Source organism: Buteo buteo, chromosome 19 (assembly GCF_964188355.1).
Source record: "Buteo buteo chromosome 19, bButBut1.hap1.1, whole genome shotgun sequence".
Classification (NCBI taxonomy): Eukaryota; Metazoa; Chordata; class Aves; order Accipitriformes; family Accipitridae; genus Buteo; species Buteo buteo.
In genome coordinates, this window is record NC_134189.1 from 27,177,546 (window position 1) to 27,198,016 (window position 20,471).

General features: G+C 39.9%; 2 protein-coding genes across 4 annotated transcripts in view; one reads left to right on the plus strand and one right to left on the minus strand.

Moving 5' to 3' along the window:
* KIAA0930 (KIAA0930 ortholog) overlaps nt 1-14,912 on the plus strand; it is a 94,349-nt gene extending 79,437 nt beyond the window's left edge. The window contains exon 10 of the mRNA XM_075051820.1: nt 14,836-14,912. Coding sequence (XP_074907921.1) covers nt 14,836-14,858 — 23 coding nt within the window. The 3' untranslated portion in view covers nt 14,859-14,912. The remainder of the gene's footprint in view (nt 1-14,835) is intronic.
* On the minus strand, nt 1,658-19,437 carry NUP50 (nucleoporin 50). Of its 3 annotated transcripts, XR_012653643.1 has the most exons (9): nt 19,130-19,437; nt 16,413-16,491; nt 15,178-15,261; nt 12,252-12,447; nt 10,290-10,952; nt 9,219-9,297; nt 8,036-8,154; nt 6,485-6,605; nt 5,702-5,838 (listed from the first exon to the last, which is right to left on the minus strand). XR_012653643.1 is itself a non-coding variant. In XM_075051815.1 (8 exons), exons 2-8 carry the CDS (start codon nt 16,479-16,481, stop codon nt 5,636-5,638), a joined length of 1,413 nt encoding a protein of 470 aa, XP_074907916.1. In that variant the 5' UTR covers nt 16,482-16,491; nt 19,130-19,431; the 3' UTR covers nt 1,658-5,635. The 3 variants fall into 3 exon arrangements, 2 of the variants coding, with proteins under 2 accessions (XP_074907916.1, XP_074907917.1); XM_075051815.1 differs by lacking the exon at nt 6,485-6,605 and having other exon boundaries at nt 1,658-5,838; nt 19,130-19,431; XM_075051816.1 differs by lacking the exons at nt 6,485-6,605; nt 19,130-19,437 and adding an exon at nt 16,972-16,990 and having other exon boundaries at nt 1,658-5,838.
* Nucleotides 19,438-20,471: the final 1,034 nt, after the last annotated feature.

The following is a 20,471-nucleotide window of genomic DNA, read 5'->3' on the forward strand; positions in this document are numbered from 1 at the left end:
TGGTCACATACTGTAACTTGTGCAGTAGTGCAGAGGTTTGTAATCCAGCTGTCGGCTACAGAATATCCAAAGACGTTTGTTGCTCTTCTCCACCTAAACTTCAGTTGTCTTATCTGTCTTATGACCTTTCTACAAAGCAAACATTTTACCAAAGCAAGCTGTTTACCAAATGTTGAGTCTGAACTCATTCACAGCTTCAAATGTCGTGTCATATGTAAGGCTGTGTTAGTCAAAATTACTTGGCTGGCTGTTACTCTTCATTTGGCTTTTGGTTTTGTCTTTAGCAGGAGATTGATTACAGCAGGTAACCTGTCTGTCAATGCGTTGTTTGGATCATGATTAAAGTTTACTTCTCACCTTCGCTATGTTTGTGGCCGATGACATGTACATAGCCTTTAGCTTATACTTGATGTGCGTTTCAGATGAATTGGTTCTGACTTCTGTATGACTTGGTTGCTATAACTGGTCTGCTGTGTTAGGAAAGAGGCTGATTTTGATGAATGCAGACTGTTCTTGGAGTGTTGCATTTTCTTAGTTTGGGTGTTGAGGACTTGCGGTCTTCTGTACTGTTACTTTTGCCCCTTCCTGTTGTTCAAGTGGTAAAATCTTTGGTGATTAGCAAAGCATTAAGCATTTGATGTCCCAGATTGCCCCTGCCTGAAATGAATAATAAGCTTGTTTCTGCTCTCGAGAACTGTTACTTTGCTTTCTTTTCTTTACGGCTGATGAAAAAAACTAAGGAGACTCTGTAAGCGGTGTTGGCCGTCTTTTTAAGAAGGAACTAGATGTCCAGAAATGTGGGATAATGCCAACATCCCAAGTGCATGAAGTTGTTTTTGGGGTTTGTTTTGGTTTTGTTTTTTAAGAAAAAGTACTGGGCAATTTAAGGATAAATGTGGTGCTCTTGATAGCAACTGCATCCTTAAAACTGCAACATAAGCTCTTGGTTTTCCCAATCATTGTAACTGGGGGGATGTCTAGATAATCTTTGCTAACCAACAGTTGTATCCTCATGTGAGAAGTAGCTCCCATTTGTGGACCTAAAGTGGATAGCTCCAGACCTATAAAGAGAATTAAGGTAGGGCTAAACAGCATGGTAGTGGCCAACAGCAGAAAGTACAGTTGGATGGCACCTGCTCGTGGTCTCAGCAGTTCCCAGTGCATTGGAAGGATGATCTACACTTGTCATAACAAGTCTGTCTTGATCTTATTCTCTGCTCACCCCCCCCATTTGCCAGACTGTCACAAGCCACTGAAGAGAGCAATCACTTTGTGGCCTGGCTTTAGGATAGCGCTTTTAGGCTAGATCTAGAAATATGTTCTACATATGTCATCAGGCAAACACAGATTGCTTTTGCTCTTAAATCTTTTTAATATTGCAAGTGGAAGGATTTTTAGAGGTTGATCTCTACAGTCATTCTCTTAGCATGCAAGAACTAGTTTTTCTCTCTCTGGCCAAAGGCAGCCCTGGCTCCTGCCTCCGAGCTCGTTCAGCTCACTGACCTTGAAGAAGAAAGCATTTTTGCTGAACTGGCTCTTAGTGATGTGACAGGTTTGAAAGCCGGCCTGAGGAAGGGGCAGGGGAAGACATTGCTGCTTTTAGCAGCAGTAAGGCTGGGCGCAGGATTTTCTAGGCAGGAGCTCACCTGGAAGCAACTTGATTGTAAAGTTCATTTTATTAATACAGTGTTATACAGTCAAAGTGAAAGGGATACACACGAGACAATCTCCCATTCATTTATTCACATTTTCCATGGATTTTTGTACACTTCCTCAATGTATTAGAACTAATGAAAACATTGTTACATGACAAGTTATGTGAAACTTAAGTATCCACTGAAAAATTCAGAGCAGTTTGAAATCTATTAACAATTAACAAATTGTCACATTCAGCATTTTCATTGGATTTATGCTAGCTCATGCCACTTTAAATTGTTTAATGTGAGTTAATTTCTGCACACAGGCACCAGCTACAAAATTTTAGCAAATGCAAATAAGTTAAGGCATCGGAAAGAAAGTCTTTAAGGACATTTTAAATGTTACAGTGCTGCAAAGGGAGCTGAATGGAAGTTCTTAACAGTAAAGCGTACCTCCTAATTGGTTTACGTTCTACATGTTCATTTGAACTGTAAATTTCATTTACGTTTTCACATCCATCAACCAAAAGGCATTATAGGAACACCTGGTGTGCTCCCAAATAGATAATTGTAAGTACATTACAAAAAAACCCCCTGCATATAGCCATTTAATATTTCAAAATAAAATTCAAACCAACTGTAATAATCTCCCTTACAGATGATTCTGATAATTAAAAGCAGCAGACATCTTGATTTTCTATTTTGGGGAGGTGAGAGGGAAAGGAAAGATTTCTACGCAGCCAAAACTTCAAAATCACAGCAGAAGGAAGAATGCATGATCCATTAAGACACTCCAACACCTATGTACAGCTGAAACAGTGAAAGCATTAACTCAAATTAGGGAGGAAACTTGCATCTTTAATATCAGATATCTGATATCCAGCTGTTAAAACATATTAAGTATCTACCAAGATACAGGAATGCCTCACTAAGTTGGAATTCTGATCAAAATTCCTTCCTTGAATAGCATGTACCACTTTGTAACAAAGGCATTAGTATATTGATTTCTATGTTCTCCACTAACTTTTGCTTTTAACTCATTTTAGGCCTTTATTTCTATGTAATAATCTCTGGCTTTTTACAGTATTTATGTACTTTACTATTTCTTATCTAGAAACTGAAGCATTATCAAAAATTTGTTTTTATAACAGTACTAGAGAAGGGTTGTGCTTTATAACTGAACACCAAGTGAAAAGTGCACAGCTTCCTTTTCCTGCTTCATAGTCCAGATAATTGCAGGGTCACTATCAATGATATCAATTAAAATCTCTTAATTTGCAGTAAAATTCTTCCCTATTCTTTTAGTGGCAACTTTCCCAGTGTAAAATGTTTAAAATCTTATGTTTATGCATATATTTGATGTACTAATTAACACAAGATTCAAATTATATACCTTCTCCTAGCTTTACTGATAAATACGTACATCGCTAAAGAATTAAGGTGTCTCATCTCAAATAGTCTTTACCACAGCTAATAGAAGGTATTACTTGTTACCATGGATATTGTAAAGTTTAATTTTTCCAACCCAATTTATTGCTCTTCTACTTATTTTTCCTTACACTCTGTGCTCACCCTCAGAATGTCCACCCCTGAAAACATGACAGAGATGCACTAGCCATTATTCAGTTTGCCAGCTTCAGAATTGGGCCAAATACGTGTGTGCAAAACCCCAAGACTGCCTCACTTCAGAGGCAAATCAGAAGGATGCACGGGATGTTGTTTGTCTCTCACTTGTTCAAGTTAGTTGGTCCGCACTTCAGTGGATGAAGAAACGGTTACATAGCCGTGAGCTTTCGGAAGTAAACCAAACAGAAACCTGAGACCACCAATAAATCTGTACGGAGCTGCTCTTCAAGTGGGATGCATAATAAATTGCTTACCACACCCAGCGCTCCAGCCTCAAAACCTTTCTGCATGGCGACATGTTTAAGACACTACAGTCAGAAGACAAATGCAAAATTAACTGAGCCCTTGGATGTTAAAACCTGAGCCTGTAATAAACTTTTCAGGCAATGTTCTGCTTTTCATTCATACGCAATTAATATGCATGCCTTCAGCTTTTGGCCTCCAATTTAGGTATCAGCAAGACTTTTTTTTAAAAAGCACATTATTTTGAGGAAAGTAATGTCACTTACTTTTAAGTACTGAGCCAGATGAAAAAAAAAAAGAAGGCACCACTTTATATTTCAAATATTATTTGAAATATAATCTGAGCTCCCTTTACACTTGAGTGTCAAAAATGCAATTCCTGTGACCTCAGTGTAGCTGAAATGTAAGCGAAGGCCTTTGTTTTTGAACTTTGGTCAAGAGGGCTATAAATCCTATAAAGTTTTTCCTCCTTTTAGTTAAGAGGGGGAAAAAAAGGCCATAACCTGGATTGTACAGTGATTTAGGACTAAAGGCAGGCATTTGCCCCCATCCTCCCCAGCCCCATCCCTGCAAGCAGTGGGGAGCAGGTAAGATGTGCTGCATCTAATCAAATGGTGCTACTCCATTTTCCCCACCCACAGGATGCCACTACTGTGGATTTCCAGGCCCCCTGTGAGAATTGCATCATGCTGCATTTTTAAAGAATAGGATTTTTTCCTCTGTGCTGCATTAGCCAGAGGTTGGCATGCTTCTTCCATCTCCCTGGAGCTGGTCAGTGTGACAGATCCAAGAGCAGTTCAAGTCTAATAGTAACATCTAGCTCTTGGGTAGTTCCCAGAGCTGAAAGTGAAGCAGAAAAACAACTATTACGGAAGGAGTTTCCAGCAAACAAGATCTGAAAAAGGATTAAATAACTAAACACAGTCTGATAAATTTGAGATGGAAACTGAGAACAGGGTGATGTTCTGATCCACAAATTATTGCCACACAGTTCATTTTAACACAGCTGAAAACTAAGTTGTAAGTTAACCCAGTGCTCCCTACTTGCAACAGAAAGCTTGTCCCTAAAGCTGCAAACTACTGCTTAATGTAATGCAGTAAAGCACTGTAGTTTTAGCACATGGGAAAAATAATTACTGATACACATTTATGCATGTATTTCCTGGTAATGGCCAGAGGCAATACAAAGATCTATAAAAATCCTGAAATTTGTTTGTGAAAAGAGAATCTTCAGAAAAGTACTAGAAGCAAGACGAGTACAACACCATTTACACCTCTGCCTCTGCTGGGTTTCAGTTTTAGCCCAAGGGACTAGGGAAGAATACCTCGGAGGGACTGTTAATGGAAGTGCAACTGCAACCCTTTGCCTCTGACTTGTCAGAAGTCAGCAAACGCCAGCTGTGGTTGTGGTCCAAGATGAACAGTCTTCCAGTTGTCTGCTTGTACTATTGCACATCATTAGCTTGTTGCTACAGTAAGAACAGAACTGACAGTTCTTCTCTAAGAAACACTACTGTCAACAAGACTACGCAAGCAAATTTTCTTTTAAATATCTGGAGATGCTGTCTCCGAGTCCCAAAAGCACACAAGTCTGTAAGAATTAAAACACAGTATAATATACACACTGTCATTCTTGGGGTGCACTGATGTCACCAAGTTTGAAAAATTAAGTCTCACCAGAATATGACAGACCAATTAAAATAAAAAATCTGGAGTCCAGAAACAGTTTCAACAGTTAAACTTCAACATCCTCCCTTCTCAAAACAGGAGGTTGTTGCATTGCACCGCAGTCTGTGAGGAAGCTCTGGTACCATATTTTTGTACTGATTTCAGTCCATTCAGTCAACTCAATCGGTGTTAAAAACATACGCTTTAATTTAAATCAATGTGCTTTATCCAGAAGAGGTCCTGCATTTAGATACTGAAAAATGAGGGAGCACAGTCCAAGACTTGTGTTCTATTAAAGCTTTTATTAGCTAGTTTAGCTTTTCCTCACAGAATTTTTCCAGAATTCCTGTAACAGTTCTTAATATCAGAATAAAGAGTTAAGTGTTCAAGTGAAGTTATGGAAGAAAAAAAGAGCAGCAGCAGTTTGGCAATAATTCCTCAAATCAATGACTGCAACTTATTTAGGCCTCCTTTTTCTCCAGTAAGATTTTGTGCAACTCATCTGCATCCTCACTTGTTTTCACCCTTATTAACATAGTGACAGGAACAGCTGGATTCTTCTCATCAATCGGTGGATTAGGAACACAAACTATAAGAACATTGTTTTTTCCGGTTCTTGTACATGGCATCTTAGGTGGAATTAGAACATTCAACAGTATGTTTCCTGCATACGAGGAGGAAAAAAAATTACAATTAGCAATTTTTCAGCTTTTACTGCAATACAGATGTTTGTTAGTATATTTACTAAATAGGGATTTAAGTTTGTATTCGGAAGGAAGGCAATTCACAAATGTCATATGTACTTGTCTTATTCTTCCCTAAGCATCTGCCCGTGGCCACTGTTGTCACAGATTTCTTTCCTCATTAGGAACAAGGCAATCTCTGGAAAGACTGTGTCCTCCTTTTTTAAAGGGAGGAGTCTAAAGAATATCAAATGATAGTAGGGACACGCAGGAAAAAGGGAAGGGGACAAGGGAGAAGCAGCAAATGAGGAATCCCATCAGAGTGCTTAGTTTATGCTTATGCAAGTTACTCATTCTGACCATTAAGCACAGTTCATAAGCAGAAGCAAAAAGTTAGCTTTAACACACATACAGACATGTTAATCTAAAATTGGACAAACTATGGTAGAATAAGTACTTTGTATCCTCACATCATACAACACATCTGATGTGGTCTACCACCAGGTTACGAACAGCAGCTCTATGTCAACTTGTTAAATTATGTAGTGAGTTTGAGAGCTTCAGTATTAGTGGTCTATTAAAACAGTTGCAAACAAACTCAAATCTGCTTCCACAGAAGATGCACACATTTTGTAAACCTGGTAAATAGTTCAGAACACGGTAGTAGTATTTAGGGAAAAGTCAGTCTTCGCCTTCCTTTCCAGTTCAGTTTTTCAACACAGTGAGATTTTAGGAAAGGATTATAGCACTGTGTGAAGATAGCAAAAAGGAAAGTGTGCATCATTATGACTGCAGCAGCTTCTAGAAAGCAATGCTTGGAAACACCAAGCCGAAATGTCTTAGTGTACGAGCTGAAGAAAAAGGAAAGATTTCCTAATACCTCACCTCAGATGAAGGTAGAGGGAATGTAAATCAACATCATGAAAATTAGCATCAGCTGAGTGAAAATCAAGACTTGTGTTAAAGACTAGGTAACTTGGAGAAATCAAGTTTTCATCTACTCTATTTAACACATTCAAATCCCCAAGGAAATGCTGAAAGCACTGCCAACTCTGCCATACATCTGCCTTCAGTTTTATTGCTAAGAACTGCCCTTTATCTGGCAAACCTTGTCTCCACTGAAAGAAGTTGATGATTTAGAAGTGACTAACACAGGAGTTGCAATCTCACCGGGTATTTGAAAACTGCCCCTAATGGGCGTGCAGAGACTTCATATACACTCACTAGAGTGCATTATAAACTGAAAGCGAGGTGAGATTTACCAATAGCCTACAGTGCAGCATGGCTTTAGTTCTCAGGTCTTCTATAAGCACAATATTTACCCTGTTTTATGGAAGTTGTCAAGTGCATGTGAACCCCACATGCAAGTTTCTTGAAATTGGGTACTGAAGCATAGCAAAGTTTCTCAACAATGAGTATCGAAACATTGATTTGCACAGTTTGAGCATGTAAACACTCTTCAGCCAGAATATTACACCTTAAGAACTTCAATACATCAATTCCCCTTAATTTCTTAAAAGCAAAGAAATGGTTGGGTTTTTTTCTCTTTAATTAGCTGTATGTGTTATCATTCATCTCAAGATATTCTGAGGGAACTATCACACTACAGGTTACTCTAATTCTGTAGTCAACCCACCATTTGTGATCCAACTGAAGTTAGCTAAAACACCATTCAACAGTTGGACTTCAGCATGCATTTTAAGAGCAATGCATACAGCAAAATCCTGCGTGCCTGATCTACAGAATGATCCCCTTTACCCCCAAGTACAAGGGATGTCTGCCTACATGGCCAACTATTTACGTATTCAGGATGAATTGCAGAGAAATGGCAGTTGGCCTGCATTTTAGCACAAAATTTGTTCCTCTTCATTCATCACACCTGATACATGTATACTTCACTGTGGATCTTAAGCCACACTTCAAATTAAAAAAAGGGGTGAGGGGGAATGAATACCCAAACATACACCACAACTTTTTATTTCCTTGCACTGCTTCATGTGCACTATTTTGTAATGCTCATTAGAGGCATCCTATTGCTTGTTCAATACTTGAATTTATTGAAAAAACAGTAGAAAGGTTTTCACTAATCGGGTCTGTTATGCTGTGTAACAAAAAAAAATCCTAGTGCTCAGCAGGGAATTTCACATCAGGACTTGCTACTAGAAGAAATTTACTTACCTAAATTAGTATCTGCTCGGACCAGGAGTTGAGTTTTTTCATTTCCTGCGGGTTTTAAGTGTAATGTTCCTACACCTTTTTCTTTAAATTCATTATCCTTTTTGTAGAACAGTTTGCACCTGTGCAAAAAAAAAAGCCTCGTTTGTGCAGTTGTGCAGAGATTAAAAACAAAGATATCAAAGATATCTCCCAAATACACACAAACACACATATATATGTATACCTCTGACTCACAGTAAGCCAACAGTTTAACAATAATCAGGAGTTAACATGATGCGAGTAGCATAAATCTTTCTTCTTCTTGACCTTGGTCCATGTGCTAACAGATAGTACATCCAGTTCAGAACAAAAAAGTTAATTCTTTCCTTCAGTATTGAAATAACAAATGTCATTTCTTTCAGGGAAAAGTAAAATGCACAGTAACCTGTACTCAGGGTCTATAAGGAGTAATAACTGTAAGCTACTGTTTAAAAACACTAATTACAAAACCATAAGAACTTGCTGTATCATTCTAAAGTTATAATAGGACTTTTATGTAAAATTTAAAAACATTTTTTAAGCAAAGCTCTAATAAACCTAATGCCATTCTTCATAAATTAGCATGGACCTTCTCTCAGATAAAGCAAATTACTTTTTGCAGAAGGACAAATTCTGTGCCAAGTGTTGAGCAGATATGCAATTACTTGGACTACTGAACATGCTTTGAAAAACTGCTTCTAGTAGAGCTAGTCTCATTTTGAACTTCAAAATACAACTTGTTCACTCTTTCATACAATAATCAGCATTTTCCAACTGAAGAGTCTTATTTTAGACTATGCAAATAGCTGAGCACCTAACTGATTTTTCAGAAGTACAGTATGTTATTTCTGTGCTACAAGCCCTAGACAGAAACATCATCTTCATTTGTAAAAAAACTGATCGGAAGTAGAACGCAAACTAGCTGTTAGTGTTGTGTCCAAGATACACAAGAATTTTAGTAAGATCTTACACATTTTTGTTCTGTATTTTATGAGTGGAACTTCATATTCAATATGGCTTCCTAACAAGCTGTATTAACTATGAAGTCCAAGAACATATACATCATTAATTATGCACTGCAGTGATGAAGAACAGCAATATGCAGGTATGAATTTTATTCTCCAAGTTATAATTCTATTCACTATTCCAAGTTAAAGTCACTTACTTCTTTGAGTAGAAAGCATCATCCTCTTTTATTTCATTAACAATGACTTTTGGTGGCTCTTCCTCCTCCTCTTCCCCTCCTTTAAATACAAAGTTTTAATATGTAATGAGTATATAATCTGGAAGGTAGTTTTGGCATTGTAGTAGAACTAGCTTATGCATGCTATGTTTGACATATACATGTGTGGCCTGTCAATGATTGCCAATACATGTTTAAGTCAATGTGGGCTCTGAAGCAGCTTCAGCTACAGAAAAAAGTCTTACTTTCTTTTTGTTCAGCCACACCCCTTAAGCAACTTTATGCTCATCTTCAGTTTAAATGGGATGAAAATACCCAACCCCCACCCATCAACCAAACCTCCAAAATATAAAGCTTAACAAGTCTAACTTGAAGTCAAAACCCTCTGTAGGGGGAAAAAAATGTTATAACAATTCAAAGAAGAGTCTCCACAAATGGGTACAAGTAAAGCATAATAAATACTTCAGCAGCCAGGTTTGATTTCGGGGAAGGGAATTAGTGGCAGGAATGACAGCCAAGAGACAGTGGCAGGATTATGCCTTTCTGGTCCCTCAACTGCTAGGATTTCTAACAACTTACTGTATTCAGCTTCAGTAAATAGCAGAATAAAACTGTCAGGTAGTATGTAACTTTATTGGCCTTACAGTCTATTACACAAGATGTATGAAATTGTTCTGCATCTTACACATTTTGTATCCCTTGATAAACCCATTGGGAAAAGCAGCTGGACTGAAATGTCCTGCAGGCTCAAAGATGAACACAGCAGTTGCTTTAAATTTCATTGTTTCAAGTCTTGTATTCAGCTGGAGAATTATATTCTATTACAGAAAGTATAAATCTGACACAAATACATTGGTTTTGATAAGCATATACTTTTAGTGTTACTTAAAACAGTAGGCAAACCAGGTATTTCCAGGGAAGTGGTACAGTTTTGCACTTCCAAATTCAAGCACAATTATGATCTAGTTCAACTTAGTATTACTTCATCTTTGCAGTATTCTTAAGTAACATTCACAGCTTACCATTAAAATAATAATTTAAAATAGAATTTACCTTTATCATCACTATTTCCACTTTCTGTCTGAGCTTCCAATGCATTGGTGGATACTGCAGTGACAGACTTAGCCTGGTTTGCGTCTTTTCCAAACAAACCTGAATTTCCAGGAGAAAATGAGAAACTACTAAGCGTTCCTGAACCAAGGGAACCCAAAACAGAACTGTCGACACTCTTGCCAAAATTAAATGAGACAGTTGACGTAGCTCCTAACGATGGATCTTTTTTTTCTGATGCAGCTTCAGGTTTTTTGTCCGAGGTATCCTCAGTTTTGTTGTTGTTAAACAAAAATGTTGATCCTTGCTGTAGCTTTGAATTCCCAAATGTAGAAACTGACTGAGAGCCAGGTGTCTTGTTGCTTTCGTTTTCCGAGCCACTATCACTACTGCTTCCGTGTTGCTGTTCAATATTTGCTAAATACTTCTCATAGTCTCTGAAGATTGGTGTCAGGTCACACAGTGGGTTTGTGTTTACATGCTTAACTATCCAGTCACGCACAGAACAGTTTAAAGCTGCTAACTGTTTGTGGTAAACACTAGAGCTACAAACTTTACTCTGAGCATAGCCAGATGAGGACGGTTGACTGCCACCATTAGCTTTTGGGCTTGCAGCCTTTTTCTCAGTAAATGCAGTAGTAGTAGGACCATTTGACATTGTGGATCCTATTAGAAGAAAAACAAGGTTTAGAACATTTTTCTTCCCAGAAAGCAGAGTTCTCATAAAAGCCTAACTAACGTTCTCCATATTTCTTTATGAAATCACTTATTCTTGCTCAGTTATGTACCTTCTCTCGGATCACAACACTGTGAACCATAGTGTGGTACAAGTAAACAGGCAATGCTGTAAGCAGAGACCTAAGCTTACTAAGTTTAGAAAAGTTAGATCAGGGACAGGCAAAGTAGATGGACCACACAGTTGTATAAAAAAAGTCTAAAGAAATCTTGTACAGAATAACATTAAGACTAGAAAGTTTTTTATTTCACCTAAACCCCCCAAATCTTAATTCAAGCATTACCAAGCTATAACAGTTATTAAAACAAGATATTCAGTTATCTCTTGCTACTTGTGCTTTAAAAAAACTCTGCATGCACTAGGCCATGATTTTGCACATTTTTGAGTGGTTTCTGTATAAAAACTATAATAAGCAAATTAAGAAAATCATCATTAAATATTTACATTTCTCCTAATTTAGTTAAGATCACTGAATCTAAGTTACTCTAAACTTCAAACTCCACCATTTCTATTCTGTGGCATGCCGACTCAAACACTGTGGCATGGTTAACATTTCTGCATCTCTAACACAAAGGGATAGAACTAGTATTCTTCAGGGACTACCAAAGCATGAGACTAGAGTTAGACTTGCCAAAATATTTCAAGTGTCTTAAAATGCAGGTATAAATGTAACAGATAAAATCCTAGTAAGACTGTTTGCGATACAAGATGTACAGGGAAAAAAAGTTAAGCCTGTAGCTATGTGGCATATAGTTACCAAAACCTGCAAAAAATACAGAAACAAGACCTTGAAAAAAGAAAAAAAAAAATCACACAAAGAAGTTGCAGTCCTACTAAATGGACAGTTTCTGTTAGCTGCCTTTATTTTTTTTAATTAAATTCAGAGAATTGGGACAATTATTTAACTGGAACTGTTATCAGCTGTTTTATACTATTCAGAGTGTCTTATGCCAATGTCTTCCACTCCCATTTGTGCCTATAAAGCTTTTAACTCCAGTATTAGATCAAATATGAATTTAGTTTCCACCTCTTAAAACTGCATGCATTTGATAAGTTGTCCCTCCAGCGGTCTAAAACCCTTTTAAGAAATCTTACAAAGAGGAATAAAGTCTCAAAACCTTAAAACAGAACTAGAGGGTTTTCTGAATTTGTTTTTTCACTATTAAAATAACCCTACAGATTTTATGGCTGAATTTGTTGATAAATATGTATGCTTATTTAAAACTTACCAAATGCTGATTGTGTTTCAGAGGTGGTCTTTAAACTGCTGAAAGGAGGAGTGCTAGAGACACTACTGCTTCCATTAGACAGCCCTTCTAAAGGCTTTATTCCTGCACCATTACCAAATCCGCTGAAGCCACCTCCTCCTTTTCCAGAAGGCAATATAAAGCCTTTAAACCCTTTAAAAGCTCCTCCACTTTCAGACTGGGGAAAGAAGAGGGGCGGGGGGGGGGAGGGGGAGGGAAAAAAAAAAAAAGACAACCAGTTACATACATCTTATCCACAAAAATCCTATCCCCACTTAATATTCCATTTGTTTTACCCTGGTTCAGTGTGTCATTTCATACATTATTAAGTCAGCTATGTAAACCAAGTTAATAGCTTCCTTATGACACATATTGCTACTATTTTTAAAGGACTCGGATGTTTGGTATGAAAATAAACTAGATCTAGGAAGTGGATACATAAAACTTGTTCAGAGCAGCGGATGTGTTTGACTACCTATTTAGACATTCATAGCATCTTGTTTTCTTTAACTAATTACATAGCAATATATAATTGCAGGCTTATTTTCAGCAACTTTTAGCATTTACAACCGCAATTAAGAGTCCAACACTTCAAGCCACTCATCAAAACAGCATACTTTGTAGTCACCTATGTAACGTTTAAGTGATTTACCCAAAATATTCCAATGTGATTGATGGAAGAAGCAAAGATAGACTGTACTTGATAACATAATATGTATGCTTTCTGCAGCCTTTTCCTTACTGTCCTGGTTTCGGCTGGGTTAATTTTCTTCTTAGTGGCTGGTACAGTGTGTTTTGGATTTAGTGTGAGAATAACATTAGTAACACACTGATGTTTTAGTTGGTGCTAAGTAGTGCTTATCTTAAGTTAAGGGTTTTTCAGGTTCCCATGCTCTGCCAGCAAGCAGGTGTACAAGAAGCTGGGAGGGAGCACGGCCAGGACAGCTGACCCGAACTAGCCAAAGGGATATTCCACACCACAGAACATCATGCTCAGTATATAAACTGGGGGAAGTTGGCCAGGAGGGGTGGATCGCTGCTCGGGCATCGGTCAGCGGGTGATAAGCAACTGCAGTGTGCATCACTTGTCTTTTCTTGGTGTGCATCTCTTTTTTTTTGTTACATTGCTTTTCATCTTTTTTTTTTTTTTTTCTTTTTTTTTTTCAATTCTCCTCCCCATCCCACTGGAAGCGGGGAGGAGTGAGCAAGTGGCTGAGTGGTGCTTAGTTGCTGGCTGGGGTTAAACCACAACAATTCCCTAGTTCTGAACACTATCTTTACAACCATATAACTTTATGGTATGGTTTCTTACATGTTCTTAAAAGATATAGTGTGATTAACACACAAATAAGCAGTGCCACTTTTAGGTACTACATATACCATCTTTTGAGGTAATGAGCATTTATTACTGGAAGTAGACTTTCAGTGTCTCTGGAAAGCCATCAGAGGAAATGGAGAATTGCTTCTGAGTTTCATCTACTTTTGCCACTGAAGAAATAGCAAAACTTACCAATTTTAGGTTCTATTCCAGTATCTGGCCTTGTGGGTATAGGCTCTTTTTGTTTCCCTTTGTGCTTTACCTTTTCCAGTGCAGTCCTCTGTTTCTCATTTCTGGGTAGCTATTTTTATTCTGTCTCTCTTTGATCAATCCTACCTACCTCCCCCTCTGGACATGCAAGTTGAACTGCAGTCTTTTTCTTTGCAGCATTCTGCTCGCTCCATTTAGGAACATCAGTAAATTTCAAGTTTACCTTTTTGTAAATATTTCACTGGTTTCTTATGCAGCCTCAGGTGTCCTGCCATCAGTTCTGCTTTTTGGACTTTGCCCAGCCTATCCTAGCTCTTCTTCCAGCTTTGATCTCTAACAGCTGACTCCTAGCCTCCTGACAATTTCTGCTACAATCACCTGGTCCCCCTTTTCAGTCAGTTCTGGTTTTCCCATTCCATTTGCCCCCGAATCCCTCCTGTTCAAGTTGTGGTTTATTTCTTGCATCACCTCTTCCCAGTACAATCCTTTAGTTAACTGCATTCTCTACCACATCTGTGGTTAAAACTACTATACGCCAAAGGGGGATAGGACAGCTTCCTCATTTACATTGCTTGGACAGCAGAAGGAAAATCAAAAGCACAAGAGAAAACTATCTAGCCCCTAATTATGCCTAGTCCCATTCACTCCAAAAGCAATTTGAGTGATAGGTAAAGTTTCTGTTCTATTTCAAACACGGCACATGCCCTGTTGAAAGAATGTTTCACAGAAAGATATATATGACAAAGCATCTGTCAGGCATTTTTGAAAGGACTGCAGTTTGGTTGGACTGGGTTAATACTTTCACAGGGACTAAACCCGTCAAAAAGGCCAACTTCCTTTCAATTTTCAATTTGTTATTGCAAAGAGTAGGTGGCACTAAAGCTCTTCACAGCGGGGGTGGGGGGAAGTAGCAGCATTCTTAACAAAAGACATGTTTTTCATTCTCAGAACAGCTTAGTATTTTGGCTTTTACTTATTTAGCCTCTGAAACATCCCCCAGCCCTCCAGTATGGGTAACTAATAACTTTTGATTTCCAGGCTTCCATCTCTGCAAAAAATGAAACTGGAGCAGTTCGAATGCCGTTTTACATCTGTAGATGACATCGTGTCTGAAACACTTTGCATTTATACTTCAAAATTACACATCTCTCTTCACCCAGTCAGTACTAGCATTACCCATTTTTCATTCTAGCCTTACTCTTGCTACGGAACAGTAAGCGAAAATTAATTTGCATGTATGATCTGACTAGCTGCATATACATTCTACACGATAGCTTTATACAGTATTATTACAAGCCGAAATAAGTAAAAACCTGAGCACGGATGTCGTATTTTGCAGCTGACTCAAACTACAAGACTAATGCTCAGTGATTACATTACCTCTGATCCAATGTTTCGGCGCTTTGCTTTTTTAATAGCTCTGTTCTTCAGGACTTCTTCACTGGCTACTGAGAATGTTCCCACCTTCAAGAGGAAGTTATAGACTCATTAATGAAATTCTTGAAAGGCATAAAATCATCACATCTGAAGAGATGGCTGAGATCAGTTTTTGAACACAAATGTAAATAACACTGCTCCCTAACAAGTAAGGGAAGACATAAAAAAAAATATAGTACTGTGATTAGCTTGCCAGCTACTTGGATATTAGTTGATACTTTCAAACCTCCTGTCTTTATTGTTCTGCATTACATTTGCCTTCATGCAATCTCAATTTTGCTACAACAATAATTCAGGATTTTTTTTAATTTTTGTTTTTTAAACAAAGACATGAGATGCCTTTGCTGAAGGTAATCTGTCAGTATTGCACTGTTACAAACAATTTTCAGTTTGGAGAAGGTATATTAAGATGTATGCTGTAAGTCAACCTTCTGCAGTCTGCTGTAGTTCAAGTATTAGCAAAGGCAGCTAATGACTAATTACTACCCTGTAATAAGTGAAGAAAATAAGTTTTCTTATATTCAAATTTCTGGAAGTGTACTGTCAGTTTTCCTTCTCGCATTTTATAGGCCTAAACATTTAATAGTTTTAGTAGTACAGAAGCTATCACAGTTTGTTTAGAGATAATATATGAGCCATAAGCAAGTACGAGACGCTAAATGTGAAAATATCTTTTTACAATCAGATGAAACATATCATTTGACTGTTTGCTTAATTCCTCTGGCTGTGTAGGGACATTCGGCTAAGTGCTCCAAATTATCGTATTTCTGAAATTAACTATTACTGACCTTTAAAAAAAAAGACAAGACATGAAGAAAACATCTCAAGAAATCAAAACCACTTTTCTTTTGAACTCAATAAACACCAATCACACATTTGAAGAGTTCAAAAGCATTATGCATTTTAACAAGCCTGGGATTCCCTTTAGAAACGTAAAGTTCCTTTCCCCTGAGCTGCTGATGTCATTTTAACTGTTAAAAGCTGCTTTGCCATATGGTCTGCATATATTAGACGCTTTATAAAAAGAAAAGAAATCACTTATAAAAAAATTATCTTTAATTGCTACACTTTTAACCAATTTTACTGTAGATTTCACCCACAAGATAAATAGCACATGTAAATAACTACCCTACTGCCTGCAGGGGTGGGATGGGGGCAGGATCTAATGTGTATCTTACCTCTTCAGCTTCATCCTCCTGATCCCAGTTTCTGTCAGTCAGTTCCTTCTCTGCAATTCTCTTTGCCATTTTTCCACACCTGTGTGGGGGAAAAAAAAAGAAAAAGCATAGAATCAATCGCACAGAAATTCACTTCTAAGCAACAGTCATCTTCCATTTTTATTACTTGGAACAAATAATGGGAACCAGAGTTAATATAGAAGTAGGTCAAAACTGGAATGAGAGTTGAAAATAAAGTGTGTTTCTAACAGCTGTTGTGGCAGCAACAATCAACAGCACTTGCAATTAAAGTTGTGGTGATAAGCCATATTTGATCTTAAATTTAAGCAACTATGGAATCGTGCAGTTTAATTATGGGTAAGTTTTCTTTAGCAGCAATGCTGCTAGAGAAATTCCTTTCAGTCCCATAACCCATATACCTGCTCACCACTTACTCTGAAGGGCTGCAAAAACTGAAAACATGGAAAAAAGATCTGGTTAAAACATTTCATATTCCACTCCATCTTGCCTCAGGATACCCATGTAAGCAGCAAGAGAAAACTAAGTTGCTTTATAGTACCTAAAATAAACACCGATGAGGACCTACTGAAGCAACTGGACAGAAAGCTTGGGTAAGAATGAAGACGAAGCTCTCCTACAAAAACCAAGATCAGTAGAATATTACCGATGAGAAATTTGAAAAATTCTATTACATATAAATCGTATTATTTTTCCTCCAAAGGACACATTAAGCATATCATGGATTTTTAAAGCAATTACTGTAAGCAGCCAATCATCATTTTGCGAGTTCTCTGCAATGTAAAGAGAAATCAACTTTGGAGAATGAATGTCTGTAACAGTTCTGATTTCCATTTTACTAAAGTACAACTTATCAGCTGTGCAAAAACAAAGAATGAATGCAGCTATGATATTTTGTATCCAAAAAACCTGGCAAGCAATCACATTACTCAGATTTTATATTAAAAAATTTTTTTACTAATTATATCATCTGACACTAAATATGAAAACTTTCCAAAGAAAAGATGTATTTTTGTAGCAATTTAAGTCTCAAGTGAGCAGAGAAATTAAAACTCTTCAAAAAAACTCTCTTAGGTTTGCGATTATGACCTGGCCAGATTGAAAAAAAAAAAAATAATCCACAAATAGTTGAATTTCAGAGCCGAAAATGGGAACAATACATGGTTACAGAACATCTTGTTTAGCGGACAAAGTATTTTTAAACAGAGCAGTAAATCCAGCTGCACAGCAGTCTTACAGAGATCACATGTCAAAGTCATGAATTTTGGTCTGACACTTCACAAATAAGGTCAAGTTATTAGGATCTTTTGGAAGTACAGTGACAAAAGATTGTTTTGTATAAACACTTCCAAATGCCCTAATCCACACCATCCTGAAAGCAGAGGTCCTACCATGCCCTGCTTGACTCTCTGCAGACTGGGGAACTATTTCAATCTAACCCATTGAAAAAAAAAAATAATAAATAAATACAGCTACTTATTTTAAAGTTATATTGGCTCCCCAGTACAGTTTCCCACAAGGGTATACAAACATTTGCAACCAAAGGAAGACAAGACTGCATGTCTTTGGCAGCAGCCAGAGCTCAGAGGCTAGTAAAACCTAGAATTACACCACTGGATTCCACAGATCAAATTACCACTCTTAACCCGGCCACTGAAGCAGGACAAGCACATTAACTAGAAAGCCTGTTCTCCACTAATAGAAGAGGGGTAAACCTGTTGGCTTTGGCTCCAGGTTCTTTGCACCCACCTGCGTTTACAGGATTTCTCTACGTGAATACTGACAACAGAGCCTAACATATATGAAGAGAGGAGCAAGAGAATCCTAGATGAGTTTTCTAGCCTGTGAAACAGGAAGCAACGCAAAACCACGTCTATCTGATAATCACAACCGTCAAGAAGTTCTAGTAGCAAATGTTCTGAAGAGGGCGAGATGGGAGTATTTTGAGAAACAGCTCTTTTTATTTAAAAACAACCCTGCAATATAGATGTTTTGTTGAACTCCTAAAACCCACCTAGTAACTACAGCTGCCCTAGTTAACACAGCAGTTTGAGAACAAGACTTGATTTAACGTTTGCGTTCCCCAATACCCCCTTATCTACCGTAAGGCTACCAAACTTGCGCTCCTGGAGCCCCCAACCTAAAACCAGGCGGCAAAAGAAGTCACCGGCGTCTCACGGCCCTCGCGGGACTTCCGCGGCGCGGGGGGGACACAGGCAGGCCTAGCCCTGCGGACGCGTTCCAGTCCCGAACTTGCCTGGAGGAAGCAGGAAACCCCTGCGGTATTTTGGGGTGCGCAGAGCTGCCGCCTGCTAGCCGACCCACCCTTCTTCTTTCCTGAGAGGATCTTCTGTTCCGGCGTAGGCTCTTTTCGGTTTAACACGCGCACACACGGTCCCGCTTTGCTTCCTTTCCCAAGGCCTAGCCGCAGTCCTCCCCTTAACACCCGGAGTTCCTCCCTCCCACCCGCCCCACGCACGTTACAGAGGAGCTCTGCGCTTTTTTACACGACGGGATGTATTCCTGGCCTCCCCCCGCCCCACTGCAGCTCGCCAAAACGCCATCGTCCGTCCGTCCGTCCCCCCGGGCACGGCAAACCGGGTCCCCACGGAGGCGGGAGGCTCCAAGGGCGAACTCCCCTCCCTACTCGGCATCCCGCCGGCTTGCGGTCCTCCTGCCTGAGGCTGGCCGGCACTTACCCCCGCGGGGCGGGCGGCTGTCTCTCCCCCGCGGTGCCGGGCTGCGGGGCCGGGGCTGAGGCTGAGACTGCGGCGGGCAGGAGGCGGAGTCTGCTCGCAGGCTGCCCGGGCCCGGAGACCGCTCACCATCCCCCGGCCGGGTCCTCCAGACGCTTTGCTGCCGCCATTTTGTCCCTCCTGAAAGACGGGGAAGAAATTTTTAAAAAAAAAAAAAGAGAGAGAGAGAGAGAGAGAGAAGTGCCGTCCGCCGCCGTGCCCGCGGCCGCCTCCACCGCGCATGCGCCACCCCCCCTCAGCGCGGCTGAGGGAGGGGGAAGGGGAGGCGGAGCCGCCGGCGGCCGGATCACGTGGCCGCCGCAGCCCAATGGGCGGGCTCGTCATGCCAACGGCCGGGTGGGCCGCGCATGCTCCCTTGCGGGAGGGACGGGTCTCGCGCCGGCCGTTCGAATTTTCGTCACGTGGCCGGCGCCGCTCTCCCTCTCCCTCTCCCTCTCCCTCTCTCCCCCCCTCACGGCCGGCGCCGGCCCGTGTGAGGCGGGCGAGCTGCTCCCGCGGGCCGCGGTGCTTCACGGCCTCAAATTAGGCCTCGGGCCGTGGCGGAGGGGTGTCCGAACCACGCGTGGGCGGGGGGGGCAGGTCGCATCCCGCGCTGGCTGTGCCCGGCCGGGCGCTGACTCACGGGGCAGGGCCGGCTCCCGCCTGGCTTACGGCCGCAGAAGTTGCTTGCCAGGCTTGGTGGGTGACTGACTTATAAAGGCCTTGGCTCGCTGGCTGCCTCGCTCGTGGCCTTTTCTCCCTGCGGTGTAATAGTAGGTGGGATTAGTGCTGGTGTGAGGCGGCTGGAGAGCAGGTAATGTTCTTCCCTGTAGTGACGGGCTGAAAGCGGTGACTCACTAGCGTTTTTTATCGTCGTGTACTCTCTTAGAACGGTGAAAATGAAGGCAGTCCGTTCTCGTGCCCCGTCTTAGGTGCTAGTTTACAGCTAAGACTTGGGTTGCTAAGCCTGCAGGCTGAAACACCTTGACCTAAAATAAAATTGTTTAAAAAGGGTAAGAAATTACTTTTACAAAAACCTTACTCTTCTAAAGCATATAAATTCATTAAACGGGGGGGTGGGGGAAGGAACCCTCTAGCAGTAGATAAGAGGCACTGATTTTTTATCATATCTAGGACTCTTAACATTCCTGAAACATAAACCTACTCCCCAGTTGTGTTATGTAGTTTTAACCTTCAAACAATGTATTTTCACCATATGTTTTTCTTCTTTATAAAATGTACAAATATTTTGAACCATATTCAGGTAATAACTTGGAAAACTCATTTTACCTGCCCTCTTGGGGTT